Genomic DNA, 25,716 nt, shown 5'->3' on the forward strand with positions numbered 1-25,716 from the left:
ATTATTATTATTATTATCATGTAAGAACATTCTCTTAAAATAATAAAACTCTCAAATGTAACATTAGCTGGTTGTCTATTAATGGAGTTGTATTCATAAGGTGAATTATGTTATTATATAGAAGCGTATTTTCTTAATCTTTGAGTCAGTCTGGATGGCTCATGGCCCTCTGTTGGAACATGTGTGGTTGAACAGGTTGAAGGAACATTATACGTAGAACTGTAGGATAGTTTAACTATAAGAATAAATGAACATGACAACGATTCTGAATAAAACCTTTAGATGAACATCAACTATGCTTCAAGCCACAATGGAAATTGATTTTAACTTTGCTCGAGTGTAAGGTTAACTTTGAACTAGAATTTAACCGGCTAGTTTCTAGACATTTATAAGTCTAGTGTACGCTCAGGGTGTTAAAATTCAAGGTGCGATAAAATTGGATTACCCCCAAAATTGGACGTCTTCATTGGCGAGCAACACACATTTCATTCCTTATTAAACCCCCTCAATGCTTGAAAAGCTGAAATCTGCAGACAGACATAATGAAAAAGCTTTGCACCCTATCAAATGATTGATTGTCTTAGTAGTTCTGAAAGATTAAGGTAGGTTTACTGTGGTTCTAAATATTTGTATAGTTCTGACGGAGCACCATTTTATGATTCTGAATGAGTTTATTGTGAAGTCGTTTATTGTAATTTTGGATTATTTAATTTGAGTTCTGAAGGAGCACCTTATTGACTTTATTGTGGTTGTGAAGGAATTCTTTGTAGTTCGGGTGTAGTTTATTCTAATTTAGGTAATTTAAGGTCATTAAGAGAGCATCAAAACATGATAAAGTTAGTGTTTCTTTATTATTAATACCAGGGGATGCAGGAAATGGCTGCCCATGATATTTATACTACCAACCTGTCGCAGTTTCAACGGTTGTTTGTCTTTGTGTAGTTTTGGTTTCTTTCTCCGGATGTCCTCAGCTATTCTTTTCCTTCCCAGTCATCGTTTTCTTCCACCTGTGTTGATTTGTTAATAGTGTCCTCATGTGTATTTAAGCCCTCTGTTTCTTATGCATTTGTCTCAAGGTCCTGTCCTGTAGCTAAACCAGTCTAATAAGTGTCCTAGTGAATTATTATACTTTTGTTTGATTTCAATCATTATTTTTGATAAATCTGCAGTTTCTGCAGAGATTAACATGATTTTGGTTTATCCTTCTCAACCTGAGTTTGAGTCTCCTTTTGAGTTTAAAACCTGATCTTTAAGTTACACTGCCAACAAATATCACGTACCATATTTATTTATGTAGGCTACTAAACACAAGAAAATGGACAAAAAGATGTGTAAAGCAGTGCAGTGGGGCGCCCCGGTGGCTCACCGGGTAGAGCGCGTAGCATATAAGACTCAGCCCTTACCGCAGTGACGCGGGTTTGATTCCTGCAGTGGTCCTATGCTGCATGTCCCCCGCTCTCTCTCCCTTACCTTCCTGTCTATCTCACTATATCATAAAGCATACAAATAAATCGTACAAAAAACTCAATAAATGCGCAGTTAATTTTTTTTCATTATCTTGGTACATAAGTAGATGGATGGAAATCTTAAGCATCGCTTTGCTGTTGTTGTTAGTCTATTATTTACGTTTAATTTGGAATTGTATGTAATTGAATACACTTATTTGAAAAGTAAAGTGTTAGTGGATACAGATTCCAATTCAGAATACATTTCATGGTGTGCATCTGATTGTTATGTATGAATTTGTCTTCATATTTATAGATTTATTCAATAACATTTCCAATAAAAAATTATTCATACATGTATATTCAATTTCAAATTTCAGGTGAATTTTAATATGAAAACTAAAAACCAATATTTAGCTGATTCCTATGAAACAAATTTAATGATTTCTATCCTTTCTATTCTTCTATCCTTTCGATTTCTATTTATTTCTCTAAATATTGTAAATATTTTGGGCATAATGTATATATTTTGGAATTTGATTTTTGGATTTATAGCCCCTTTCCTGTTGCTAATATGTGTTTAGGATACTTCTGAATAGATTATTAACTAACTTTATTTAAACTCTACAATAATCGGTGTGGTTTTAATTTGCAGTACACAGTCAAGCATGCTCTTCTCTCACCAGAGATTGCTGATATATGTGTTTAGGATGCTTCTGATTAGATTATTAAGTAACTATGTTAACTCTACAATAATCAGTATGGTTTTAGTTTGCAGTATGTGATCAAGCATGCTCTTCTCTCACCACAGATTAGAGTCTTTCCACTTCCACCATACCTCGGTCGTCAAGGAGACGACAATGCGACTGCTTTGATTGACAGCTCCTCATCAGTGCTGTGGAACAGGATGTGGTGCTCTGAGATGTTTGTGGTCTTCAGCCGGTGGAGGTGGAGCTGATGGAGGAAACAGATTCAGGTCTCCGCTAATACAGAGAACCTGAGCTCATCTGATCCCCTACAAAGACACAATCACACACACGCACGCAGGCACCAACTTCACTGCTGCTGGAGGAATCAATCAACGGCAGATATGTGGTTATATTTAACTTCAGCTACAGGTTCAAACACATTCATCTGAAATATACCTCTTCTACATTTACTCACATGTCAATCCTGACTCTGTGCTGCCATTGGTCCTCTGGCTCAGAATCATGTGACACACAGACACCACGCCATTGGTTCCACTGAGCTGTCACTCAAAAGCAGCCCTCCCACTCCACCCCAGGGGACGGTGGGCAGGCGTTGAGGACCTATTTGAGGCCACCCTGGTTCACCCTGGTCTCAGTGGCAGCCCCTCTCCTCAGCTTCTCCTACAGACCAGATGCTTCTACTCTCTAGGGCTGCCTGGAGCTCCCTGTGTTTAGGTGACAGTTTCCCACCAATCACAACTCACCACACATCGGGTTTTGTCCACCCCAGAACACGGATGCTCATCCATGTGCTCTTGTCCCTACAGCGGTGGTTGCCATGGCAGCAGAGCTGACTCAGGACCAGGTGTCGTGGACCAGGAGAGAAGGGGAAAATGTCACCTTCAGATGTACAAACACTGACCAGTGTGCTAACTATATCCTCTGGTACCAGAAGAAAGAGACGAAAACATTCACCGTGATTCTTCGAATTCAAAAGAGTAATGGTAACATTTACAAAGGATACAACCATCCTCAGAAGGATGATTTCTCATCAGTCCTCAAAGAGAACAGCTGTGAGTTGTCGCTTCAGGCGGTGAATGCGTCCCATTCTGCCACCTACTACTGTTCCTGTTGGATTAGTGGTGTCACACAGTGAGACGTTCTCCTTCCTGCCCGTACAAAAACTCTGGTGATCACATGACCCAGCAGGTCATGTCTCATTGGCTGTTCAATCTAAATTCAGGCGCTAATGGAAACTGGACATGAGTGAGAAGATCTGAATCAATCTCTGTTTCACAGTTAGATCACAGCCTGGACCTTACTGTCTGTATTCTAAGCTTCAATCCAAGCCTCTCCTATACTGTGCAGAGTTAATATCATCACTGAACTTGTTGTTGGTTACGGTGAGGTGGATCAAACTAAAGGGTAACAGACAGACATCTGGATGCTCGGACGGAAATAAAGACTTCATGCTCACACCTCAAGAAACAAGAATCTAGTTAAAAACTGAGCTCTGTGGTAGTGAAGCACTCTCTTGAAGTTCTTACATCGTCGTCTTCCTTGAGAAGGAACGAGTCTCCAGTGGTTATTAAAGCCTACAATGAAAAGAGAAGAAGACCTTGGAGACATTTCTACTGAGGAATGATATAAATTCTGCTGATTTACTCTGCTGGCATTTACAAAGCCCTCCTCTCAGGATAAGAACGTTCATCCCCACGCCTCCCTTGTAGTGGTACTGATCATCTGTAGGTGATCGATGTGATCAACAAGTTATTGATCAGCGTTGACGGCATCACAGGCGGTGAGCAGAGGTTTATGATACAGGATATTTCACTGTGGATATCTTTGGTCGCGGCACCACCCTGGTTGTTACAGGTAAGATCACTGCTTCATGGTTTCTATGACTTTGTGTTTCATTTTATGTTGGGGAGAATATGAGTGCATTAATGTTTCCAGTTTTTTGGTTGTTTTTTGACCTCTTTGAGTTGTGCTAGAGAAGTCAGCGTTGTCTGAAGATTCATGTTCTGTCTGTACAGCTTAAAATATCACTAATGCTATTAATAAACTATGCCTCAGTATAATATCATTATGAATTATCATTATGGGGACAAATATCAGCACATGACAATTTTCAAACCAATATTAAAATTGTAATATTATGCTAATAAAAGCCAACATTAACGTCAACAGTTTGCCAACATAAATTAAAGCCTCCTTTTAAGTAGGATCTGTTTGTATTCTATTCTATTATTTACATTTCTAATCTTCAAAACAATTATTATTTCACAAAGTAGAAATAATAATGTAAAAATATTAATGATACGGTATCTATGTATGTTTATTATGGAAAATGCACATGGTTTGTATATTGGGCTTGATACATAAATCAGATATATTGTATGTATAACATAGTTATATATTCAAATATTTATTATTAAAAAAAATTTAGATTGCTATTGTAGCTTCTTTGACTACTTAAAATGATTTTAATTATCATGTTTAAAATCTTAGTAATATTAATCATAGTACTTAAAATAAAATAAAATAATATTACAATTACAAAATATAATAATTTTACAAAAATTATGAAGTGATTGCCTCCCTTCATATAGTTTTCAGAGTTATTTAATTCTTAACATATGTTGTAATATGTAATATAATAATTCTGCTAATATTTCCACGGTTTTGACACCATGTGACTTGTCTTCTGTCTCTCGATTGGTTCTTCTGTTAAACTCAGACAGGTCAGTGGAGCTGTCAGTGGTGCGGCCCAAAGTGAGCGTCTACCCAGCGACGGGAGCTGATTTAAAGGGCCGGCGCTCCCTGCTGTGTGTGGCCAGAGACATGGTCCCTGAGGAGGTCCGGGTGTCCTGGAGGAGGAGAGGGGGGGGCAGAGGGGGGGGGAAGGACGGGGAGCAGCTGGAGCTCAGAGCCCCGACATACGCTGCCAGCATCCTGGTTATTGATCAGGGAGAAACCCTCACAGATCAATACAACTGTACGGTTGAGCATGAGAGCGGTCTGCAGGAAGTGGAGGTCCCAGCAGGTAATGAAGAACTACAACCCCTACACATCAGCTTGTTGTCTATCACTAACCCCACTGTCTATCACCTGGGACATGAAGTCTATCAATAACCCACTAAAGCTGATTCACCTCCAACAGAAATGACCTTGACGTCAGAAGGCCCCGGAATGATAGAAATGACCTTGACTTCAGAAGGCCCCGGAAAGACAGATGTTACCTTAGCGACGTCAGTTACTACGGACCCCCGGCGTCCAGGGAGACCCAGAGAAGGTCCTTCAGATGAAACACACCGTAAGATCAGCTGCTCTCACTCTGAACTGCTGTAGGAACCTCAAGTGGCCTCTGGATTAGCAGTGTGGTATTTCATCAAGAATACATTAATGTATGTATACACCATGGAGTGTAAACCAGTACAAACTATTATAAACCATTACAACCAGTTTATAACAGTATGGAGTGTACAAGCCAGTATATAAAGTAAACCAGTATAAACCAGTATGGCACGTGTAGACCTCTATGGTGCATATGGACCAGTATAAACCACATAGGCCTCTATGGTGCAAATGGACCAGTATAAACCACATTGGCCTCTGTGGTGCATATGGACCAGTATAAACCACATAGGCCTCTATGGTGCATATGGACCAGTATAAACCACATAGGCCTCTATAGTGCACATGGACCAGTATGAACCAGTATGGGCTGTGTGTTGGTGGGGTCCCAGAGTCCCTCCAGGTGCTGTCCAGAGCCAGGCTGGCGTCTGTGCTCTACACAGTGATGGTGGTGAAGAGTGTGCTCTGCTGCTGTGGCCTGGCTCTCCTGCTCCTCCACACCAACAAGACCAGCAGGACGCCCAGAACCAGCACCACCACAGCCCTGGACTGACGCTGCTGTCCCCCAGAACCAGCACCACCACAGCCCTGGACTGACGCTGCTGTCCCCCAGAACCAGCACCACCACAGCCCTGGACTGACGCTGCTGTCCCCCAGAACCAGCACCACCACAGCCCTGGACTGACGCTGCTGTCCCCCAGAACCAGCACCACCACAGCCCTGGACTGACGCTCCTGTCCCCCAGAACCAGCAGACCCACCTCGCAAAACCATAAGAGATCATCATGTCATCATTTTAATCAGTTCTACTCTTCATGTTTTTTAAGTTTACTTTCATTGCTTTCATGTTTGTAATATTTTTCATTGTTTATATAATGTGTCCGTCCTGACGAAGTACTGAACTCAATACTCACAGTAGACAACAGAAACCTAGAGCAAAAACATAGATAACGTAAGTGGCTAGGGAGTTCAAATAGTTTGATAAAAAGTTAAGAAATATTTTAGCATTCAGAATAAAATGAGCAATGATAACATATTTTATTATTATACATATATTTTACATATTATGATTGATATCATTCAAAGATAAATTCATCATCGCTGTATTTGATAGTACGACTTATATTGACATTTAAATAAAACAATTGGCTATCCTGATTCGTCTGCATGTTTGTCAACCCTTCTATTTGTATGACTCTACATGAGCTTTTTCTGATTTTTTTAAAATAATTTTCATACATACAGGATTGGTATGTTAACCTAGCAGGTTTCACATGTTTGGTCAAGCACGACAATGTTAATTAAAAGTAATTATTTAGGTAATTGAACTCTACCTTCAAACTTTTCAATAAACTGAGGAGTGGTGAAACAGTACAAGAGTAATGGTCTTTATGTACCAAGTGCAATTTTTCTGATTTGTTAGATCATGATTTATGATATATGAATATGTAAATGTTTCATGCGTGTTTTGGGATTTTAAAATCACACCACCTGAGCGCATCGCGGACTGATTCAAAGAGTAGGAAAACTTTTTTTATTCATTTAACATAATAATGCACCACAAATTCCACACCTTCATTAATAGACAACCAGCAAATGTAACAATTTAGATTTTTATAAATAGTTTTTACATAATCGGCAGTAAGAACAAATCAGCAAAAGAAATGCAGCTCTCTGGTCCGACCAGTGGAGGGAAAAGAGAATCGGAACAAAATTAAAAAAATGTTGACATGTTGACATGATGACCTCATATGGTTGTACAAGGTGGGTCTGCTGGTTCTGGGGGACAGGAGCGTCAGTCCAGGGCTGTGGTGGTGCTGGTTCTGGGCGTCCTGCTGGTCTTGTTGGTGTGGAGGAGCAGGAGAGCCAGGCCACAGCAGCAGAGCACACTCTTCACCACCATCACTGTGTAGAGCACAGACGCCAGCCTGGCTCTGGACAGCACCTGGAGGGACTCTGGGACCCCACCAACACACAGCCCATACTGGTTTATACTGGTCCATGTGCACCATAGAGGCCTATGCTGGTTTATACTGGGCCATATGCAACTCAGTGGTTTATACTGGTCCATACGGACCATAGTGGTCTATACTAGTTTATACAGGTTAATTTTCCCCATAAGGGTCTATACTGTTTTATACTGCTTTATATGCATCACATTGCTTTAAACTGCTTTATACTCCTACATATGCACCCTGGGGTCTTTGCTGGTTAATTTGCACCATTGTGGCCAAGACTGATTTATATGCACCAAATAGACCACAGTGGTCTACAGTGGTTCATATGAAGGTAATTGAAATTCCAGGATCCAGGTAGTGGGGTTAGTTTAAGACTACATATCCCAGGTGATATAGTGGGGTTAGTGATAGACAACAAGCTGATTGTTATAGGGTTGTAGTTCTTCATTACCTGCTGGGAACTCCTCCTGCAGACCGCTTTCATGCTCAACTCTACAGATGTATTGATCTGTGAGGGTTTCTCCCCGATCAATAACCAGGATGCTGGCAGCGTATGTCGGTCCTCTGAGCTCCAGCTGCTCCCCGTCCTTCCCCCCCCCTCTGCCCCCCCCTCTCCTCCTCCAGGACACCCGGACCTCCTCAGGGACCATGTCTCTGGCTACACACAGCAGGGAGCGCCGGCCCTTTAAATCAGCTCCCGTCGCTGGGTAGACGCTCACTTTGGGCCGCACCACTGACCTGTCTGAGTTTAACAGAAGAACCAATCGAGAGACAGAACACAAGTCACATGGTGTCAAAACTGTCGATATATTAGCAGAAATATTATATTACATATTACAACATATATTAAGAATTAAATAACTCTGAAAACAATATGAAGGGAGGCAATCACTTCAAAATTTTTGTAAAATTATTATATTTTGTAATTGCAATATGATTTTATTTTCATAATTACTATAATTAATATTACTACGATTTTAAACATGGTAATTAAAATCATTTTAAGTAGTCAAAGAAACTACATTAGCGATCTAAAAAAAATTGAATAATAAATATTTACATATAAAACTATGTTATACATATAATATATCTGATTTATGTATCAAGCCCAATATACATACCATGAGCATTTTCCATAATAAACATTATATAGATACAATATCATTAATATTTTTACATTATTATTTCTACTTTGTGAAATAATAATTGTTTTGAAGATTACAAATGTACATAATAGAATAGAATAGAAACAGATCCTACTTAAAAGGAGGCTTTAATTTATATTGGCAAACTGTTGACGTCAATGTTGGCTTTTATTAGCATAATATTAAAATTTTAATATTGGTTTGAAAATTGTCATGTGCTGATTTTTGTCCCCATAATGATAATTCATAATAATATTATACTGATGCATAGTTTATTAATAGCATTAGTGATATTTTAAGCTGTACAGACAGAACATGAATCTTCAGACAACACTGACTTCTCCAGCACAACTCAAAGAGGTCAAAAAACAACCAAAAAACTGGAAACATTAATACACTCATATTCTCCCCAACATAAAATGAAACACAAAGTCATAGAAACCATGAAGCAGTGATCTTACCTGTAACAACCAGGGTGGTGCCACGACCAAAAGTTGGGATATCCACAGTGAAATATCCTGTATCATAAACCTCTGCTCACCGCCTGAGATGCCGTCAACGCTGATCAATAACTTGTTGATCACATCGATCACCTACAGATGATCAGCACCACTACAAGGGAGGCGTGGGATGAATGTTCTTATCCTGAGAGGAGGGCTTTGTAAATGCCAGCAGAGTAAATCAGGAGAGTAGATGTCACTGTTTGTGTTCAGCAGAAATGACTCCAAGGTCTTCTTCTCTCTTCATCGTAGGCTTTAATAACAACTGAAGACTCGTTCCCTCTCATGAAGAATGAAAATGTAAAATCTTCCAGAGAGAGCTTTATTACCACAGAGTTCAGTATTTTACTAGATTGTTGTTTCTTGAGGTTTGAGCCTAAAGTCGTCCACTTCCATTAGGGCCTCCAGATGTCTGTCTGTTACTTTGTAGTTTGATCCACCTCCCCCAAACCAGCAACCAGTTCAGTGATGATATTAACTCAGCACAGTAGCAAGGAGAGATCAAGGCTTGGAATGAAGCCTATACTACAGACAGTATGGGAGTACAGGGATTCTTCCTTCTGCTGCTGGCCTTCTCAACATGGCACGGCGAGGACTCGTACCCCCGACATCATAGACACTATACACACCAGCATAGGGTAAAGTCTCAACACGTGCCTTAATGTGTAACATAACAGGGATTGATCCACATCTTACTGGTCATATCCAGTTTAAATTAGCGCATGGCTGTAGATTGAACAGCCAATGAGACATCTTCTGATGCGTCTTGTGATCACCAGAGTTTTTGTACGGGCAGGAAGGAGAACGTCTCACTGTGTGACACCACTAGTCCAACAGGAACAGTAGTAGGTGGCGGAATGGGACGCTTTCACCAGCTGAAGTGACAACTCCCAGCTGTTCTCTTTGAGGACTGATGAGAAATCATCCTTCTGAGGATGGTTGTAACTTTTATCAAGCGCACCATTACTCTTGCCAATGTCAAGAATCAGGGTGAATGTTTCGCTCTCTTTCTTCTGGTACCAGAAGATATAGGAACCAGTACACTGGTCAGTGTCTGTACACCTGAAGGAGACGGCTTCCCCTTCTCTCCTGGTCCACGACACCTGGTCCTGAGTCAGCTCTGCTGCCATGGCAACCACCGCTGTAGGGACAAGAGCACATGGATGAGCATCCGTGTTCTGGGGTGGACATATCCCGATGTGTGGTGAGTTGTGATTGGTGGGAAACTGTCACCTAAACACAGTGAGCTCCAGGCAGCCCTAGTGAGTAGAAGCATCTGGTCTGTAGGAGAAGCTGAGGAGAGGGGCTGCCACTGAGACCAGTGTGAATCAGGCTGGCCTCAAATAGGTCCTCAACGCAGCCCCCTGGAGTCAACTGGGCGGGCTGCTTTTGAGTGACAGCTCAGTGGAACCAATAGCTTTTGGTTTCTGTGTGTCAAATGATTCTGTGCTGAGTTAGGATAGACATGTGAGTAAATGTCAAAAAGGAATATTTCAAATGAATGTGTTTAACCTGTAGCTGAAGTTAAATATAACCACATATCTGGTGTTGATTCATTCCTCTAGCAATGGAGATGGTGCTTGTGTGTGTGTGTGTGTGTGTGTGTGTGTGTGTGTGTGTGTGTGTGTGTGTGTGTGTGTGTGTGTGTGTGTGTGTGTGTGTGTGTGTGTGTGTCTGTGTGTGTGTGTGTGTGTGTGTATGTTTTGCGTGTGTGTGTGTGTGTCTGTGTGTGTGTGTGTGTGTGTGTGTGTGTGTGTGTGTGTGTGTGTGTGTGTGTGTGTGTGTGTGTGTGTTTGTGTGTGTGTGTGTGTGTGTGTATGTTTTGCGTGTGTGTGTGTGTGTGTCTGTGTCTGTGTCTGTGTGTGTGTGTGTATGTGTGTGTGTGTGTGTGTGTGTGTGTGTGTGTGTGTGTGTGTGTGTGTGTGTGTCTGTGTGTGTGTGTGTGTGTGTGTGTGTGTGTGTGGCTAAGGTTCTCTGTATCTGTTTCCTCCACCAGCTCCATCTCCACCTCCAGCTCCACCTCAACCACCTACAGACCACAAGCATCTCAGAGCACCACCTGTCCCCCAGCACTGATGAGGGGCTGTCAATCAAAAGAGCAGCATGGCCGTCTCCATATATTCGCAAAAAAAATGGGCACGTATTCCAGAAATCAAATTAGACAAAAGCCAGAATACATGTTATTTATGCCCATACTTTGGATTGAAATCATTAAATAGGTATTCTACATACATTTCAGCAAAATATTTCATTTTTTTCCAATTCCCCAAAATAATTGGAATATATATAGATGAATCACTATGTTTTATTGGAAATGTTTAAAATATTGACTCTAATTATGAGAAACAAAAAGATAACTTTAGACACGAACACTTACAAATTTGTGTTACCTCCAAGAGGACAATTGGGTCACTATATTAAAAGTTTAAAACAAAATAGACTATTTGTTATATACACACTCAAATGTCCCCAGTTAGCAATCAATGAAGTCTTATCTTACGTAAATTGAAAAAATAAATAATTTAAAGAGTTTTATTTGTTAAATCCACGTATTTAATATGATTCATAATAAATCATACACATGATACCAAACAAAATGCCTATGACAGAAGTTAAAAATTATCTTTATCAAGCCACTTCCTAGACAGGTCAAACAACAAACTGATGGCTTAAATGCACTTCAGGAAACAATGATCAAATAAACGATAATCAGGGGAAAGAAAAGACTAACTAGGACATCTGCAGAAATAAAAAACGACACAAAGAGCACCGTTCAAACTGTGACAGGTCGGTTGCATAAGTATGATGAGCAGCCTTCTACTTACTTTATCGTGTTTCGATTCTCTTTTAATTACCATAACTAACATAAATAGACTACAGTTAACCACAGCAAACCCAAACTACAAATTATTCCTTCACAACCACAAAAAAAGTCAATGAGTTGCTCCTCAGAACTAAAATAAAGTAATTCAGAATAACAATATGCTGCTCCTCCAGAACTACAATAAAAATATACAGAACTACAATAAACCCATCCAGAATTAGAACTACACTGGAAAAAGGGTTTTAAGCCGTACTTCATCTGATTATTATTTTGTAATTCAATTCAAATAAACATTTTCTTTTTTTTTTTTAAATAACTTTTTTTTTTTTCAAAATACTGTGAAATATAGATATTTTTAATTAGGAGCTCAATTAAGAAATATCCATTTTGACAAATGTAAAATTTTAAGGTTGTGTATTCAACTGATTAATAATTTTGTCATTCAATCCAAATATTTTTTTTTTGTTTTCTTCCTAAAACACTGTTATATTTGATTAGGAGCTCAATTTAGAAATATTTGTTCAGACAAATGTACAATTTCAAGGTTACGTACAAGCCTGCGCATGCGCATTAAATACAAAGACGCTTACGACTACTGGACCAAACCGCAGTGTTGCCAACTTAGCGATTTTGTCGCTATATTTAGCTACTTTTCAGACCCCTTTGGCGACTTTTTTTCAAAACAGCGACAAGCGACAAATCTAACTTATTTTTCAGCTGCTATTGGTGACTTTTGGCGACTTTTTGAGGTGAAAGCACTAGCCTTGACCAGAGTGACGATGACTCACTGGTTCTGTGAGCTAGGACAGTCTGTCTGTGTCTGGAGGGAGGTCTGGAGTAGGTCTAACTCTGCCATTTAGATTGTTAATATATATTGTATATTGTGTGGCGGCAGTAGCTGGTAACCTGAAGGTTGTTGGTTCGATCCCCGGCTTCACCAAGCAGAGTATCGGGGTGTCTTTGACAAAGCACCTAACCCTGACTGATGTCGCGATGTGATGTCGAATCCAGACAGAAGCGTCCCAAGGCCATGAAGCGGCGAGAGCTGAGCGGGAAAAAATGATGATGATGTATACAAAAATGTTATGTTTAAAAATGTTCATGTTTAAATGAGAAACAATTGTTTGATTAAATTGTAATCTTTTTGATTGGATAAAACAAATTATTTCTGAGAGATATTTCTTAAATGAGAAACAATTGTTGGAGTGAATCAATATTTTTTTGTTTAGGATTTAACATACGTTTTAAATGTATTAACTTCATTCAAAGAATAGAATTATACTTGGTGCCAAGTTGTATTATTTTGTTTTTATGAACATAGGAAATATTGTTTGAGGCAAGCTATATATTTGTCATTGGCTCAAGTTATGTAATATAGATGTGAACCATTACCCTTGTTTTTTTTAATTGGTTCAACAGAAGGCTTTTTCCAGTGTACAATAAAGTCCTTCAGAACGACCTGCATCATAAACCTCGCTGTTCTCATCAATCCCCTAGATGATAGAGGAGCTCCACGGGGGGGGGCTGAGAGGGTGTCTTCCAGCAGGAGGATCTCAGACTCCCAACCTGATAAGAGGCTGCACGTGAAGCTGGGAAAACAAGTCTCTCAATCCCGGACCATCAGCACCGGCTCTCCTCAAGGCTGCATTGTTCCCCTCTGATCTTCACCCTGTAGACCAGCAGCTGCACCTCCAGGCACCAGTCTGTCAAGCTCCTGAAGTACAGCGAGGACACCTCCCTCATTGGGCTCATCTCTGGTGGAGATTGATCATCTGGTGACCTGGTGCGGACTGAACAGCTTGGAGCACAATGCTGTAAAGACAGTGGGGATGGTTGTTGACCCCAGGAAGAACGCAGCCCCACATCACCCTGTGTGACTCCTGAGTCAACACTGTGGAGTCCCTACGCTGCCTGGTTCCCATCATTTCCCAGGACTCCAAGTGGGAGCTGAACATCAAGGATGGCGCCCTTCTGCATCTCATTCATTGGGTCCGTCCTCACCTACTCCATCGCCCTCTGCTGCGCTGGTGCCACTGCCAAGGGCTCGCTCCGTAGAGGAGGGGAGTGGCTGAGGGGAGCAGGAGAGATTTTGGCTGAGCCCCTGACCCGGTCGCACCCCTCTGGCTGCGGCCGATCAGCACCGAAACCTCACGCCACAAGAACAGTTTCTTCCTTCTGCTGCTGGCCTTCTCAACATGGCACGGGACCCCCGACAAGGACTCGTACCCCCGACCTCATAGACACTATACACACCAGCATAGGGTTAAGTCTCAACACCGGCCTTAATGTGTAACATTAACACACAGTTCTCTGGAATATATTTCTAACGAATTGCACCGCACAGCACTTTTATAAGGATCTCATGGTAAATGTTTCTATCTTATATTGATGTTTCTTGACCTATAGTACATGAGTTTTACTTTCTGTCTTTCTTTCTATTTGATATTTATGTTCATGTTTATTACTATTGTGATGCACCAACACCACATTCCTTGCTCACGTTCAACGGACTTGTAATAAAGTCTATTCAGATTCTGATAACCCTCCCCAGCAGCAGTGGAGATGTTGCTGGAGTGTGTTTGTGTGTAATGTGTGTGTGTGTGTGTGTGTGTGTGTGTGTGTGTGTGTGTGTGTGTGTGTGTGTTGTTGTGTGTGTGTGTGTGTGTGTGTGTGTGTGTGTGTGTGTGTGTGTGTGTGTGTGTGTGTGTGTGTGTGTGTGTGTGTGTGTGTGTGTGTGTGTGTGTGTGTGAGAGAGCAAGAGAGGCAGAGAAGTTGTGGCTGTGTGTTTGAGATGTTGCTGTTGTGTAGGCGTTGGTCTGAGATGATTCTGGGAAATCAGATGAGCTTAGGTTCTCTGTATTAGTGCAGACCTGCATCTGTTTCCTCCATCAGCTCCGCCTCCACCGGCTACAGACCACAAACATCTCAGAGCACCACATCCTGTTCACCAGCACTGATGAGGAGCTGTCAATCAAAACAGCGGCATTGCCGTCTCCTCTGCTGCCTCAAACAATATAATAACATTAATAATAATAATGATAATTATAGTTGATAATATGACCTTATTATAGTTATGGTTAATTTTGATAATTCTATTATTTTGTTATAATTATTCTTTGTATTAACCCTAAGGGCCCTATCTTGCATCCGGCGCAATTGACTGTCTACACTGACGCATGTGTCGTTGCTAGTTTGCAACTGGCGCAGAGCATTCTTTTCCCTCCACCGCCGCACGCTCCTGTAAATTAGGGAATGATCTTGCGCCCCAAGGGGCGGTTCGGCGAAAGGAGGAGGCGTGTTCTGGCGCAAACGTTCCCTGGTACTATTTTGCAGTTTCAGAAAACAATTGCGCCACAAACTAGGAAATACCTGGTTTAAAGTCAGTGGCGCGTTGTTCAGATGCTATTTTAAGGGCGCATGCATAATGTTGCTTGTGCACCTCGCGCATGCACTTTTGCTTCTCTCATCTACCTAGCCACACATTCTTGGTAAATTATTTGGGAAAGAACAGCCGATACAGCAGTAATAATTGTACTTTTAATAAAATGCATCTGCAAACACCGTACAGCAAACACATATTTTCTTGACACAGACATAGTTTACAAGCCCATAACTTTCAGGATGATGAGTATTTGATCGTGGGAAAACATTGTTTTACCGCGAGTGAGTGTTAAAAAGAATGAATGAATGCGGGCGCGCGTGTGTGCATGTGTAAAATAATTAATGAAAACGGGCGTACTCGTGTGCGTCCATCTGTTTAAACACACGCAAACTAAACACATAACGCATAATACAGTACATGGCAATGTATATTAACGGGGGGACACATGCATATTAGGAACGCAAGACGATAATGCATTCAATACTGGTAAGAAACGATGTTTGTCAATGTAGAACCACAGTTACCCCATATCATATGTGTGTTAAGTTTTCTTTGCCAAAGATTTATTTGAGGATTCTGAAGTTGTGAAAGAAATCGTCATTCCATGTGGGAATTAGGCCATATTATTTGGGCAAAAACTGAGCCATTTCAAGTTTGAAATTCATGTGGTCAAGCATCTGTCTCATCGGAGACTGCAAACTCGCTGTCAAAATATCAACTCAGTCAAATTCAAATGTGCTCATGGCTCCTAAAGAGGATGGGAGATGGCCCTCTCATTGGTTTATTGCAAGTTACGCCCAAACCACACCTACGGGTAATTAGGCTACTTCAGACAAACCCTTTTTAGATTTGCGTCGGGCGCAAGAGTAATTTATGTGCCGGTAAAATAGCAACATCGCCATATGACCGCCCATAAAGCTAAAGTTAGAAGCACGAAACGCAAGTAAGAAGCGCTTGGCGCTTCTTACTTGTGTTTCAGACCATTAAAATAGGGCCCTAAGTATTATTAGTATTTTTATGAACAGGCGCCTTGTTTCAGCAAGACTCAACCCAGCAAGAATGTTTCATTTAATTTATCGGGAAAATAAATAACCAAATAAAAACAGACCCAACCTCCAGCTATCATGGTATTTGTATTTTTATTTTCATCTTTATTTAATATAAAGGTGTGCAGCATATGAGATTCCATGATTGTTTGACGTGCCCATGGCTCTGAAGTGTCTTTTGATACACCAGCCAAGGGCACTCCTCTGCATCTTCCAAAACACTTTTTTTCAGAGACGCTTCTAAATTGGTCATCTAGGTTATCCTAGTCTATCTAATTGATTGTTTTCATGCACTTTTAAGCAGTATGCGATTCTCACAGACAATCAAATGCTGTGTAAGGTCTATACAAATAAAATCATGTGTTATTATTACCAGACTATAGATATATAATACAGTAGGCTAATATGTTCCGAAGTCAATAGCCTCACAGTGGTTAGACTTTCATAAAGTGTGCCATCTGACATTTCCAATGATAGGTGAAATTACAATAAAAGACACCACTTTTTAACCAAACTCAGTTAGAATTAATATTATTCATTTTAATTTACAGTAAAGTAAGCATTTTTTTATCATATTTTTGTGCTTTTATTTTAGCTAACTGGTGTTCTATCCTGACCTGTCTGTTAAAGTGGAGTTGTGTTATCATCAGCAAATGCACCAACCTTATGGAATGAAACTAATCTTATAATGTGTGTGTGTGTGTGTGTGTGTGTGCGTGTGTGCGTGCGTGCGTGCGTGCGTGCGTGCGTGTGTGTGTGTGTGTGAGTGAGCGTGTGTGTGTCCCAAGCAGAGGCAATATGATCGCCTGCCTGTCAGTAGAGGCCTGGCGCCGCATGGCGGACAGAGAGCATATCGTCATTGCCCAGAGCCTAACACATGTGCTGGTCCACAAATGTGTTTTGACATTTTATTTTTGTTATCTAATCAATGTGTTTGCCTTCTGTTTTGAAACGTAGTGGGGTATTTTTTCCCATTTTGCTAATCAAAGAGCTTTGTCCGTCGGAAATAATGATCTGACTATCGAAATCGATTTGAAAGTATTGAATAGTGTCATATGCTTCCATTTCAATGTAAGCCTACACATATTGAATCTGGGTAAAGTTGATTTAAATAAGAATATAAATACAGCCGTTTTCATCCACATGAAGAGCGTTTTGCTTATCCTATTGATAGCAGCACCATCAATATTAGTAGGACTAGCGGTTGGTCTTTTGCAGTTAAAATGTAGGCCGGCTGTAACTATTCATAAGTGCTCGTCTTTAATACGAGCTCTTATTAAAACAATCAATAAAAACTTAGAATACCTTCGTCACACAACCACTAAAGCGGATTGGTTGAAATATGAAAACATGCATTAAACGGTATGGCTGTTCATTTTGCAGTTCTCTAAACTACACAGATAACACAATTACAATAAGAACAGCTGCATACCAGAAAATATTACATGCGTAAAACTTTTTTCTGATTTAGAATACAGGGCAAATTGTCAATAATGATAATAAAAAAATGTGTCACTACTAAACTTCCTCAAACATTGTCATACCGCGTTGCCTTTTGGGATTCGTAGTTAAAAAGACCAAAAGGCCCTTATTTCTAAAACCATACAATACAATATTGATAAATCCTTCATTTTTTATTACAAAGCTAATTATTTAAGAATTAATTTTGCAAGTATTTTACTTCTAAATGTGTTTTACAAATATTAATCCATATAGATCGCAATAGTAGGACTACAAGTACCACCGAACAACGTCATTACGTATGGTTACGTTGTGCAACAGACAGTCAACAGAGGAAAAAACCAACCGCTTCCGTGTTGTTCCTGTGTTGTTTTAGCAAACAACTAGCTTTACGTGACTCAGATTGCATTTGACAGTACTTCGTGGGATGAATATCATGCTTTAATAAGCTCGTTATACAGCTTATCTTAATCATCCGAAATGTCGCTGCTACAAAGCTCAAAGAAGAAGGACAGACGAATTTTATCTGGTACCTGTCCAGACCCCAAATGCCAGGCGAGGCTATTCTTCCCTGCTTATGGTTCGATTAGTATTGAATGCACAGAATGTGGCCAGCGCCACGAGCAGAAGAGCCTCTTAAATGTCGAAGAGGTAACCGATCCAGATGTGGTTCTACACAATCTTCTCAGAAACGCCTTGCTCGGCGTGACTGGGGCCCCGAAGAAAGGCACGGAGTTGGTGAAAGTAATGGGGCTGTCCAATTATCACTGCAAGCTTCTCTCCCCCGTCTTGACCAGATATGGTATGGATAAACAAACCGGCAAAGCCAAGCTCCTCAAAGACATGAGTCAAGGTGACATGTTTGACTGTTCACTCCTCGGCGACAGAGCTTTTCTCATCGAACCAGAACATGTGTCAACTGTTGGTTATGGCAAGGACCGATCAGGTAGTGTAATATATCTCCATGACACATTGGAGGAGGTCAAGAAAGCCAACGGTAACAGAGAATGTCTCATCCCTGTGCACGTGGACGGAGACGGACACTGCCTGGTCCACGCCGTGTCCAGGGCCCTGGTGGGCAGGGAACTGTTCTGGCACGCCCTGCGTGAGAACCTCAAGCAGAACTTCAAACAGAACCTGGACCGCTACAAGGCCCTCTTCCAGGACTTTATCGATGCGGCTGAATGGGAGGACATCATCAATGAGTGCGACCCTCTGTTTATTCCGCCTGAGGGCGTTCCTCTGGGCCTGAGGAACATCCACATATTCGGCCTGGCCAATGTCCTGCACCGGCCCATCGTCCTGCTGGACTCCCTGAGCGGGATGAGGAGCTCGGGGGACTACTCCGCTACGTTCCTCCCAGGCCTGGTACCGGAGGAGCAGTGCAAGGGCAAGGACGGGAAGCACAACAAGCCGATCTGCATCGCCTGGAGCAGCTCGGGCCGGAACCACTACCTCCCCCTGGTGGGCATTAAAGACACGGTGCTCCCCAAGCTCCCAGCCCGGCTCCTCCCCAAGGCCTGGGGCGTCCCCCAGGACCTGATCCGGACCTACATCCAGCTGGAGGCAGACGGCAGCTGTGTGATAGGAGGCGACCGCAGCCTGCAGGACAAGTACCTGATGAGGCTGGTCAACGCCATGGAGGAGGTCTTCATGGAGAAGCACGGCATCCATCCCTCCTTGGTAGCCGACGTGCACCAGTACATCTACCGGCGCACCGGGGTAATCGGCGTGCAGCCGGAGGAGGTGACGGAAGCGGCCAAGCGATCGGTCCAGGAGAACCGTCTCCACCGCTGCCTGATCTGCGGCGCCCTCTCTGAGCTCCACGTGCCGGGCGAATGGCTGGCCCCCGGAGGGAAGCTCTACAACCTGGCCAAAACCACCCACGGGCAGCTCCGACCCGACAAGAACTACAGCTTCCCGCTCAACAACGTGGTGTGCTCCTACGAGCCGCAGCGGGACCTCCTGGTGCCGGACTACAAGCTGAGCTCCCTGGGCACCTGCAACTGGTGCCACGGAACCTCGGTGCGCCGCATCCACGGCGACGGCTCGGTGGTGTACCTGGACGGGGACCGGACCAACACCCGCTCCCAGGGGGGGAAGTGTGGCTGTGGCTTCAAGCACTTCTGGGAGGGGAAGGAGTACGACTGCCTCCCCGAGGCCTTCCCCATCACCCTGGAGTGGGGGGGCTGCGTGGTCCGAGAGACCGTCCACTGGTTCCAGTACGAGATGGACGTGGCGCTGAACAGTAACGTTTACGACGTGGCCATGAAGCTGGTCACCAAGCACTTCCCGGGGGAGTTCGGCAGCGAGCTCCTGGTGCAGAAAGTGGTGAACACCATCCTGCACCACACGGCCAAGAAGAACCCCGACGAGTACAACCCCGTGTCCATCGACGGGGCTCACGACCGGAGGCTGGACGAGGTGGCGGAGGGCCAGCAGCCCATGGACACCCAGCCCCCGACCAAGATCATCCTGACGGGCCAGAAGGCCAAGACGATACACAAGGAGGAGCTGACCATGAGCCGGGCGGAGCGCGCCCTCCAGCAGAGCATCAGCGAGAACGCCTCCAGCCATCAGAAGAGGAGGACCGACCGGCTGAAGCAAGAGCAGAACCACGGGCGTCCGTCATCCCCCGCCGCGACGCCGGCGATCTCCTCGTCCTCCGCGCCAGCCACGCCCACCAAAGCCACCTCCTCTCCCGCCTCTATTAAGGAAAAGAAGATCCGCGTGACCACCAGCGACGGCCGGCAGGCCATGCTCACGCTGCAGGCACACACCACCTTCCACGAGCTGCAGAGGAGCATCGCCAAGGAGTTCTCCCTGCCCACGTCGCAGCAGTGCATCCGCCACGGCTTCCCGCCCAAAGAGCTCACCCCTCCGAAGAGCGGCGAGGAGACCCAGGCCGTGGCCCTGCAGCACGGGGACCGGGTGGTAGTGGAGATACTGAGGGCCCCTGAGCAGAAGCAGGGGCCCGTCTCCCGGTTCTCAGGCTCTCATTCCAGCGTCCACGCCGTGAAGAGCGACGCTGCGGCGAGCGGCAGGATGAATGACGGGGAGCTCCAGGACAACATCGACCTCGAGATGTCCTCCCTCTGTCTCCTGGCAACCCTGATGGGTAAGACTTCTCTGTATGGATGATGGACACCTTTATGTGGTCTGTGAAATATTAGTTTCAGCTTTCCTGCTGAATTTCTTTGTAGCCTTGAACAGTGGTTTCTCAACTGGTCAAGCCTCACATGTGTCAGTCAGTCACCCAGAAATACAAAAGGTATCAATGTTGCAGAACTCAACAATGAACTCCTGATGAGAGAGTAAGCCATTGAAACATGAGTTAACCTTAAAATATGAGTTAATTAATTGGCTTCTTTCCAGAGCACACGGTTTTACATATGCTCTGCGAGTCTGCAACCCACTCAAAATGAGTGGCGACCCACCAGTTGAGAATCACTGGCCAAGAACATTTTCATGTCAGTATAGAAATTATTTATCATTATTCATGTACCAATAACCGTATCCTTCATATCAAAATTGCCATTCTTATCTGGGTCAACCTTCCCCTTTCTCCTTATCACTGGGAATCAATATGACACATGAATGGACACAGAGTTCAAGGCTTGCAGAAGCAGGTGATTGGTCAGACAGGGGGTCAACAGCTGACCAATCACACAACCTGTTCAGCACACCAGTATATGTGCCTTCTGTTCTTTAACTGGCTGGTTAGTTGGGGCAGCCGGCACCAAAAGCATTTGCCGCTGGGCTTTTCTAGGCACTGAAGAGAGCTTTGATGATAAACAGCCTCGCTGTTCTCTGCTTGATAAAGTAACTTCTGAATAGTGTCACTGTAGCTTGTGTCAAACTCTCAGGTGACTATGGGAGCGAGGGGCTAGCAGGAAGGTTTTGAGGTTCTTCCCTCGCTAGCGGGATGGGGGAAGTGTCTGCCGGACTGGGACATGGCGGGTGGTGAGGTAAACTGTGCGAGCAGCACGCAGTGTGAGGTAACCCAGTGAGTCTGACGGAAAGAGTGCAACCGTCTCCAGAATCTTTCAGACTCCAGCCTTCTGGAGTCTTAGTGTACTCCTTTTATGGAATCCCGCTTTTTGAGTGAGAAATGCCAATAATCTGTAAATGTATGTCTAATTATGCAGGTGCTAGCTTGTTTTTACCAACAGCCGTTGAGCATTTACATAATGTCTAACCAAGTCCAACCGGAGGCCTGTATGGAAATATATTAATCCCATTCTAGTACAAACTTTGATTTTAGTTATTTAACAAATGTTTTGATCTGGTTAAGCAAGCTTCTTGAATGTTTTTATTTTATTTGTGATGACAATTATTGAAACAAGGATGGAAGATTACAATCGGTACATTAGAGAAACCATAGTAGACAGTGTGTGATCAGTTTTATGTGGTTTGTTTCAAGGTGAAGACGTGTGGTCATACGCCAGGAAGCTCCCTCACCTCTTCCAGCGTGGTGGAGTTTTCTATAACATCGTCCGGAAGGATATGGGTAAGATGAGTCCTGTTCATCCTGCAGAAATACAGTTGGCTAATACGGGGCCTTTGTATCAGTTTACTAAGAAAAGATTATTAGTTATTATGGACCTTAAAGGTCCAGTGACATGCCACCAGGTGTGGTGTGATTAGCAGTTACAAGCTGTTTTGGAAATCGGCCCCTTATGACATCACATGTGGGCGTGTCCACCTAGATGTGTGCTGGACAGATCAGTCTACCAGCCTACCCAGTGGACTGTAGCGGACGTTAGCCATTATAGTATTCTTCATTTATTTATGTAGGCCTCTTTGGGCAAGATGACTAAGCCTTACCTGCTCCTTAATGTAAAATATGCTAAGTCACCTTAGATAAAAGCATCTGCTATTAAAGAATATAGTAGTGTATAATATAGAATAATATATGTATGCATTTTGTAATCAGCCAATGATCCGACGCAGTAGTCGATGAACTGGTTCCTCCTGTGTTGCCAGGCCTGATGGACGGGAAGCACTGCACCCTACCTCACCTGGCGGGGAAGACGTTTGTGTACAACGCGGCCGAGGACCGGCTGGAGCTGTGCGTGGACGCGGCGGGCCACTTTGCCGTGGGCCCGGACGTGGAGGACCTGGCCAAGGAGGCCCTTCTGCAGCTGCGGTCCGAGGGGTCCCCCCGGGGGGGGGGCAGCCGCGAGGGGAGCCCCTCCCACGGCCTGCTCCGGCTGGGCAGCGGCGGCGTGGTCCGCAGGAAGGAGCAGACCGTCGCCGCCTTCCAGGGGAAGGGCCACTCCCTGGGCAGCGTGGAGGACGCCTCCCCGCCGCAGCGGCCAATCACGCGGCAGCACAGCAGCGGCGTGGACCTGAGCGCTAGCGTGTCCCGAGACCCCCCCGCGCTGTCGGACATCAGCGAGGACGCGGGCAAGGAGCTGGTGCGCATGGCGCCGGGCTTTGTCACCATGCGGGAGGGCGGGCCGCTAGAGCCCGGCGCCATGGAGCAGCAGCGGAGGAAGCTGCAGGAGATGGTGTCCTCCATCCAGGCCTCCATGGAGCGCCACCTCAAGGAGCAGCAGAGCCTGGCCGCCACGCCCGCCGCGGGGCCAGGCGAGCGGACAGGTGGGGCCCGGGCGGGGGGGCCAGGGAGCGACCCCGAGCCGTCGGCGACGATGGACGTGTCGGGCGGGGGGCCCCAGAGCGGCATGCCGCCCGACCAACCGGACGGAGGGACGTCGGGGGGCTCCCAGGATAACCAAGACGCAGAGCCCATGGATCACTCCTGATCTGGGGACGCCCCCGTGCCTGGCCGGCCGACGCCCTGGGTCTCGCCGGCCAGCCCCCCGGGTCCACGTTGTGTTCTTCCGCTCGTCTTTACTGCATGACTAGAGCGGGTTGCCTGTTCCGAAACTCCCCGTAGACTGTCTCATCTTATCGCTGAACAGAAACACGCACTGACCCCCCCCAGGCCGGCCCAACGCGCTCGGATCGGCCGGAGCGGGGACTGCATTCCTGTAGATAGAGGAATCTTTTTTTAGTCTTTAAGTATAAGGTTGAGTTGGAGCTGGCGTCAGTTCAGACTGGATCTCCCCCATGGGGGTCCTTGAGGGCCCATTAGCCTCCTCGCTTTCAGAGGGGGGGCCAACGTCAGGCACCAGGGGTCAGGGGTTTTATCGCCTGACCTTTAATTTCCTCTCGTTTCCTGTCTATCAAAAGGTTGCCCTACAATCCTCGTCCCGATTACCATTACAGTCTAACAATAGTACCAATATTTCCCTCTGATATTCGATTGGTTTGGCAAATGTAATTCTAAATGTTGCTAAAAATGCAATACATGATAATGCTAATGCTGTTCAACCGTGTAGTTATAAACCACGGATGTTTGAGTTTAACTTCCCCAAGTTATTATTATTATATTAATTATGGTTATTATTATTTGTGCCATAAAATGGCTCTTTGGTTAAAGTTTTGTGTTGTGTAAAATTTCGTCTACAACCTACAAAGAGATATGGCCAAAGAATGAAAATTACAAGTTACAATTGGAAAACCTTGATTGGGCATTTCATTGTTTATTTTCCTCCTCCTATGCAAACGCTCCACTGCGCTTTCAAAATCTATAACACCAACCCCTGCCCCTCCTTCCCTCACGAAGAAGGAAGAATGTCTCCGCATGGACTGCTCTACATGAGAGATCAAATGACCTCGGCCTGAATATCTGTGAAACAACAGTTCAACATATAAACTCTCGCTACCTTCTTAAAATAACAAAATAAAACTATATTATAACAAATAATATTTTTCACCTGCATCTTACAACGGTGTCTGTGTAGACTGGTCATTGATGGTGGCTGCAGTAAATCTATATTCGTCCAGTATTTGGTTTGCTGAAAACACAAAGGAATGGAGGAAGGTTCAGTCAAATCTTAACTAATGTGTTGGAAGTCCAGCCAGGTTTTTCATTTTCTCTTTTTTTTTTGCTGCCAAATAGTTATTCTAACCTTCACGTGCACTTAAAAAGACCCAGTATTGTCAAAATAAACACCACCATACATTGTATGGCCTTAAAAATTAATTTGCCACTAGATACCTTTAGCTGCGTATTAGTGGCGGGTCTCCCCTGCTCCAGTCGAGGTTGTTCCTACCTGTCACAGACGGCGGCCATTTACTCCCTTTTATAAGCTTCATTTTGTTTTGGAAGAACTATTCTATCCAAAACTATTTTAGTGTCCCTCATTTAAGAGCCAACTTGTTAAACAAATACATCAGGAGACAAGAGGAATCTATACCACCAACACTAATTATTGTTCCCCCTGGGCTACTGTGCTGACAAACAACATTGTAATTAAGTATCTCACTGTCTCATAGGAGTCCATATTGTAGTATATTTCGACATGTACAGAAACACTCCAGCTCCTCCTTTTGTTTGCTACTAAAATATCCAATATCCCAATGCTTTAACATTGCTGTTTGCATGTCTGATAAATTATTAATCGAACAATAAAAGGCCTTCCTTCACCTGCTTGATATATTGTGGTCACTAATGTGTAACTAGTCTGTATACCTGCTGGGAATATGAGTACAGAAGGTTATATCTAGGCTACAATGAGGAAACATACCTTTTCAAATAGGCCTGAACCTAAAAGCTTACATGTTGTTTAGTGAACACAAAAACAAATTGTTCAAGTTGGATACGTCAATAGATTTTTCCAGACTGCCACGAAATTCGGTTTTCTTCCGACATCTCTGTCTTCAAACTGCATTCAATTTTGCAATTCTAGATAATTAGCTAATTATTTATTAATAATATAATATTATTCAATAAATTGTTCCACAGCTTGGTTGAAATTGTTTAATGACAATATTTTGCAATACACATGTTTTATTTTATTGTTTTATTTAATAATATTTTTGTTACCAACTACAGCTGG

At 43.6% G+C, this 25,716-nt stretch overlaps 3 protein-coding genes across 3 annotated transcripts; 2 read left to right on the plus strand and 1 right to left on the minus strand.

Annotated features, from left to right (window-relative positions):
- The first annotated feature begins 1,315 nt into the window (after window positions 1–1,315).
- Window positions 1,316–6,644, plus strand: LOC115548659 (uncharacterized). Its single transcript, XM_030363427.1, has 6 exons — window positions 1,316–1,369; window positions 2,385–2,421; window positions 2,962–3,207; window positions 4,875–5,180; window positions 5,298–5,450; window positions 5,875–6,644. The coding sequence occupies exons 1-6, from the start codon at window positions 1,316–1,318 to the stop codon at window positions 6,042–6,044; spliced, it is 966 nt and encodes a 321-aa protein (XP_030219287.1). The 3' UTR covers window positions 6,045–6,644.
- A 357-nt stretch (window positions 6,645–7,001) lies between these two features.
- LOC115548660 (uncharacterized) lies at window positions 7,002–10,410 on the minus strand. The gene is made up of 6 exons (XM_030363428.1): window positions 10,327–10,410; window positions 9,907–10,234; window positions 9,696–9,712; window positions 9,055–9,111; window positions 7,900–8,190; window positions 7,002–7,446 (listed from the first exon to the last, which is right to left on the minus strand). Exons 1-6 carry the CDS (start codon window positions 10,367–10,369, stop codon window positions 7,286–7,288), a joined length of 897 nt encoding a protein of 298 aa, XP_030219288.1. The 5' UTR covers window positions 10,370–10,410; the 3' UTR covers window positions 7,002–7,285.
- Window positions 10,411–18,124: 7,714 nt separating this feature from the next.
- On the plus strand, window positions 18,125–25,303 carry vcpip1 (valosin containing protein (p97)/p47 complex interacting protein 1). The gene is made up of 3 exons (XM_030363907.1): window positions 18,125–20,924; window positions 22,230–22,316; window positions 22,793–25,303. The coding sequence occupies exons 1-3, from the start codon at window positions 18,287–18,289 to the stop codon at window positions 23,572–23,574; spliced, it is 3,507 nt and encodes a 1,168-aa protein (XP_030219767.1). The 5' UTR covers window positions 18,125–18,286; the 3' UTR covers window positions 23,575–25,303.
- Window positions 25,304–25,716: the final 413 nt, after the last annotated feature.

Source organism: Gadus morhua, chromosome 8 (assembly GCF_902167405.1).
Source record: "Gadus morhua chromosome 8, gadMor3.0, whole genome shotgun sequence".
NCBI lineage: Eukaryota > Metazoa > Chordata > Actinopteri > Gadiformes > Gadidae > Gadus > Gadus morhua.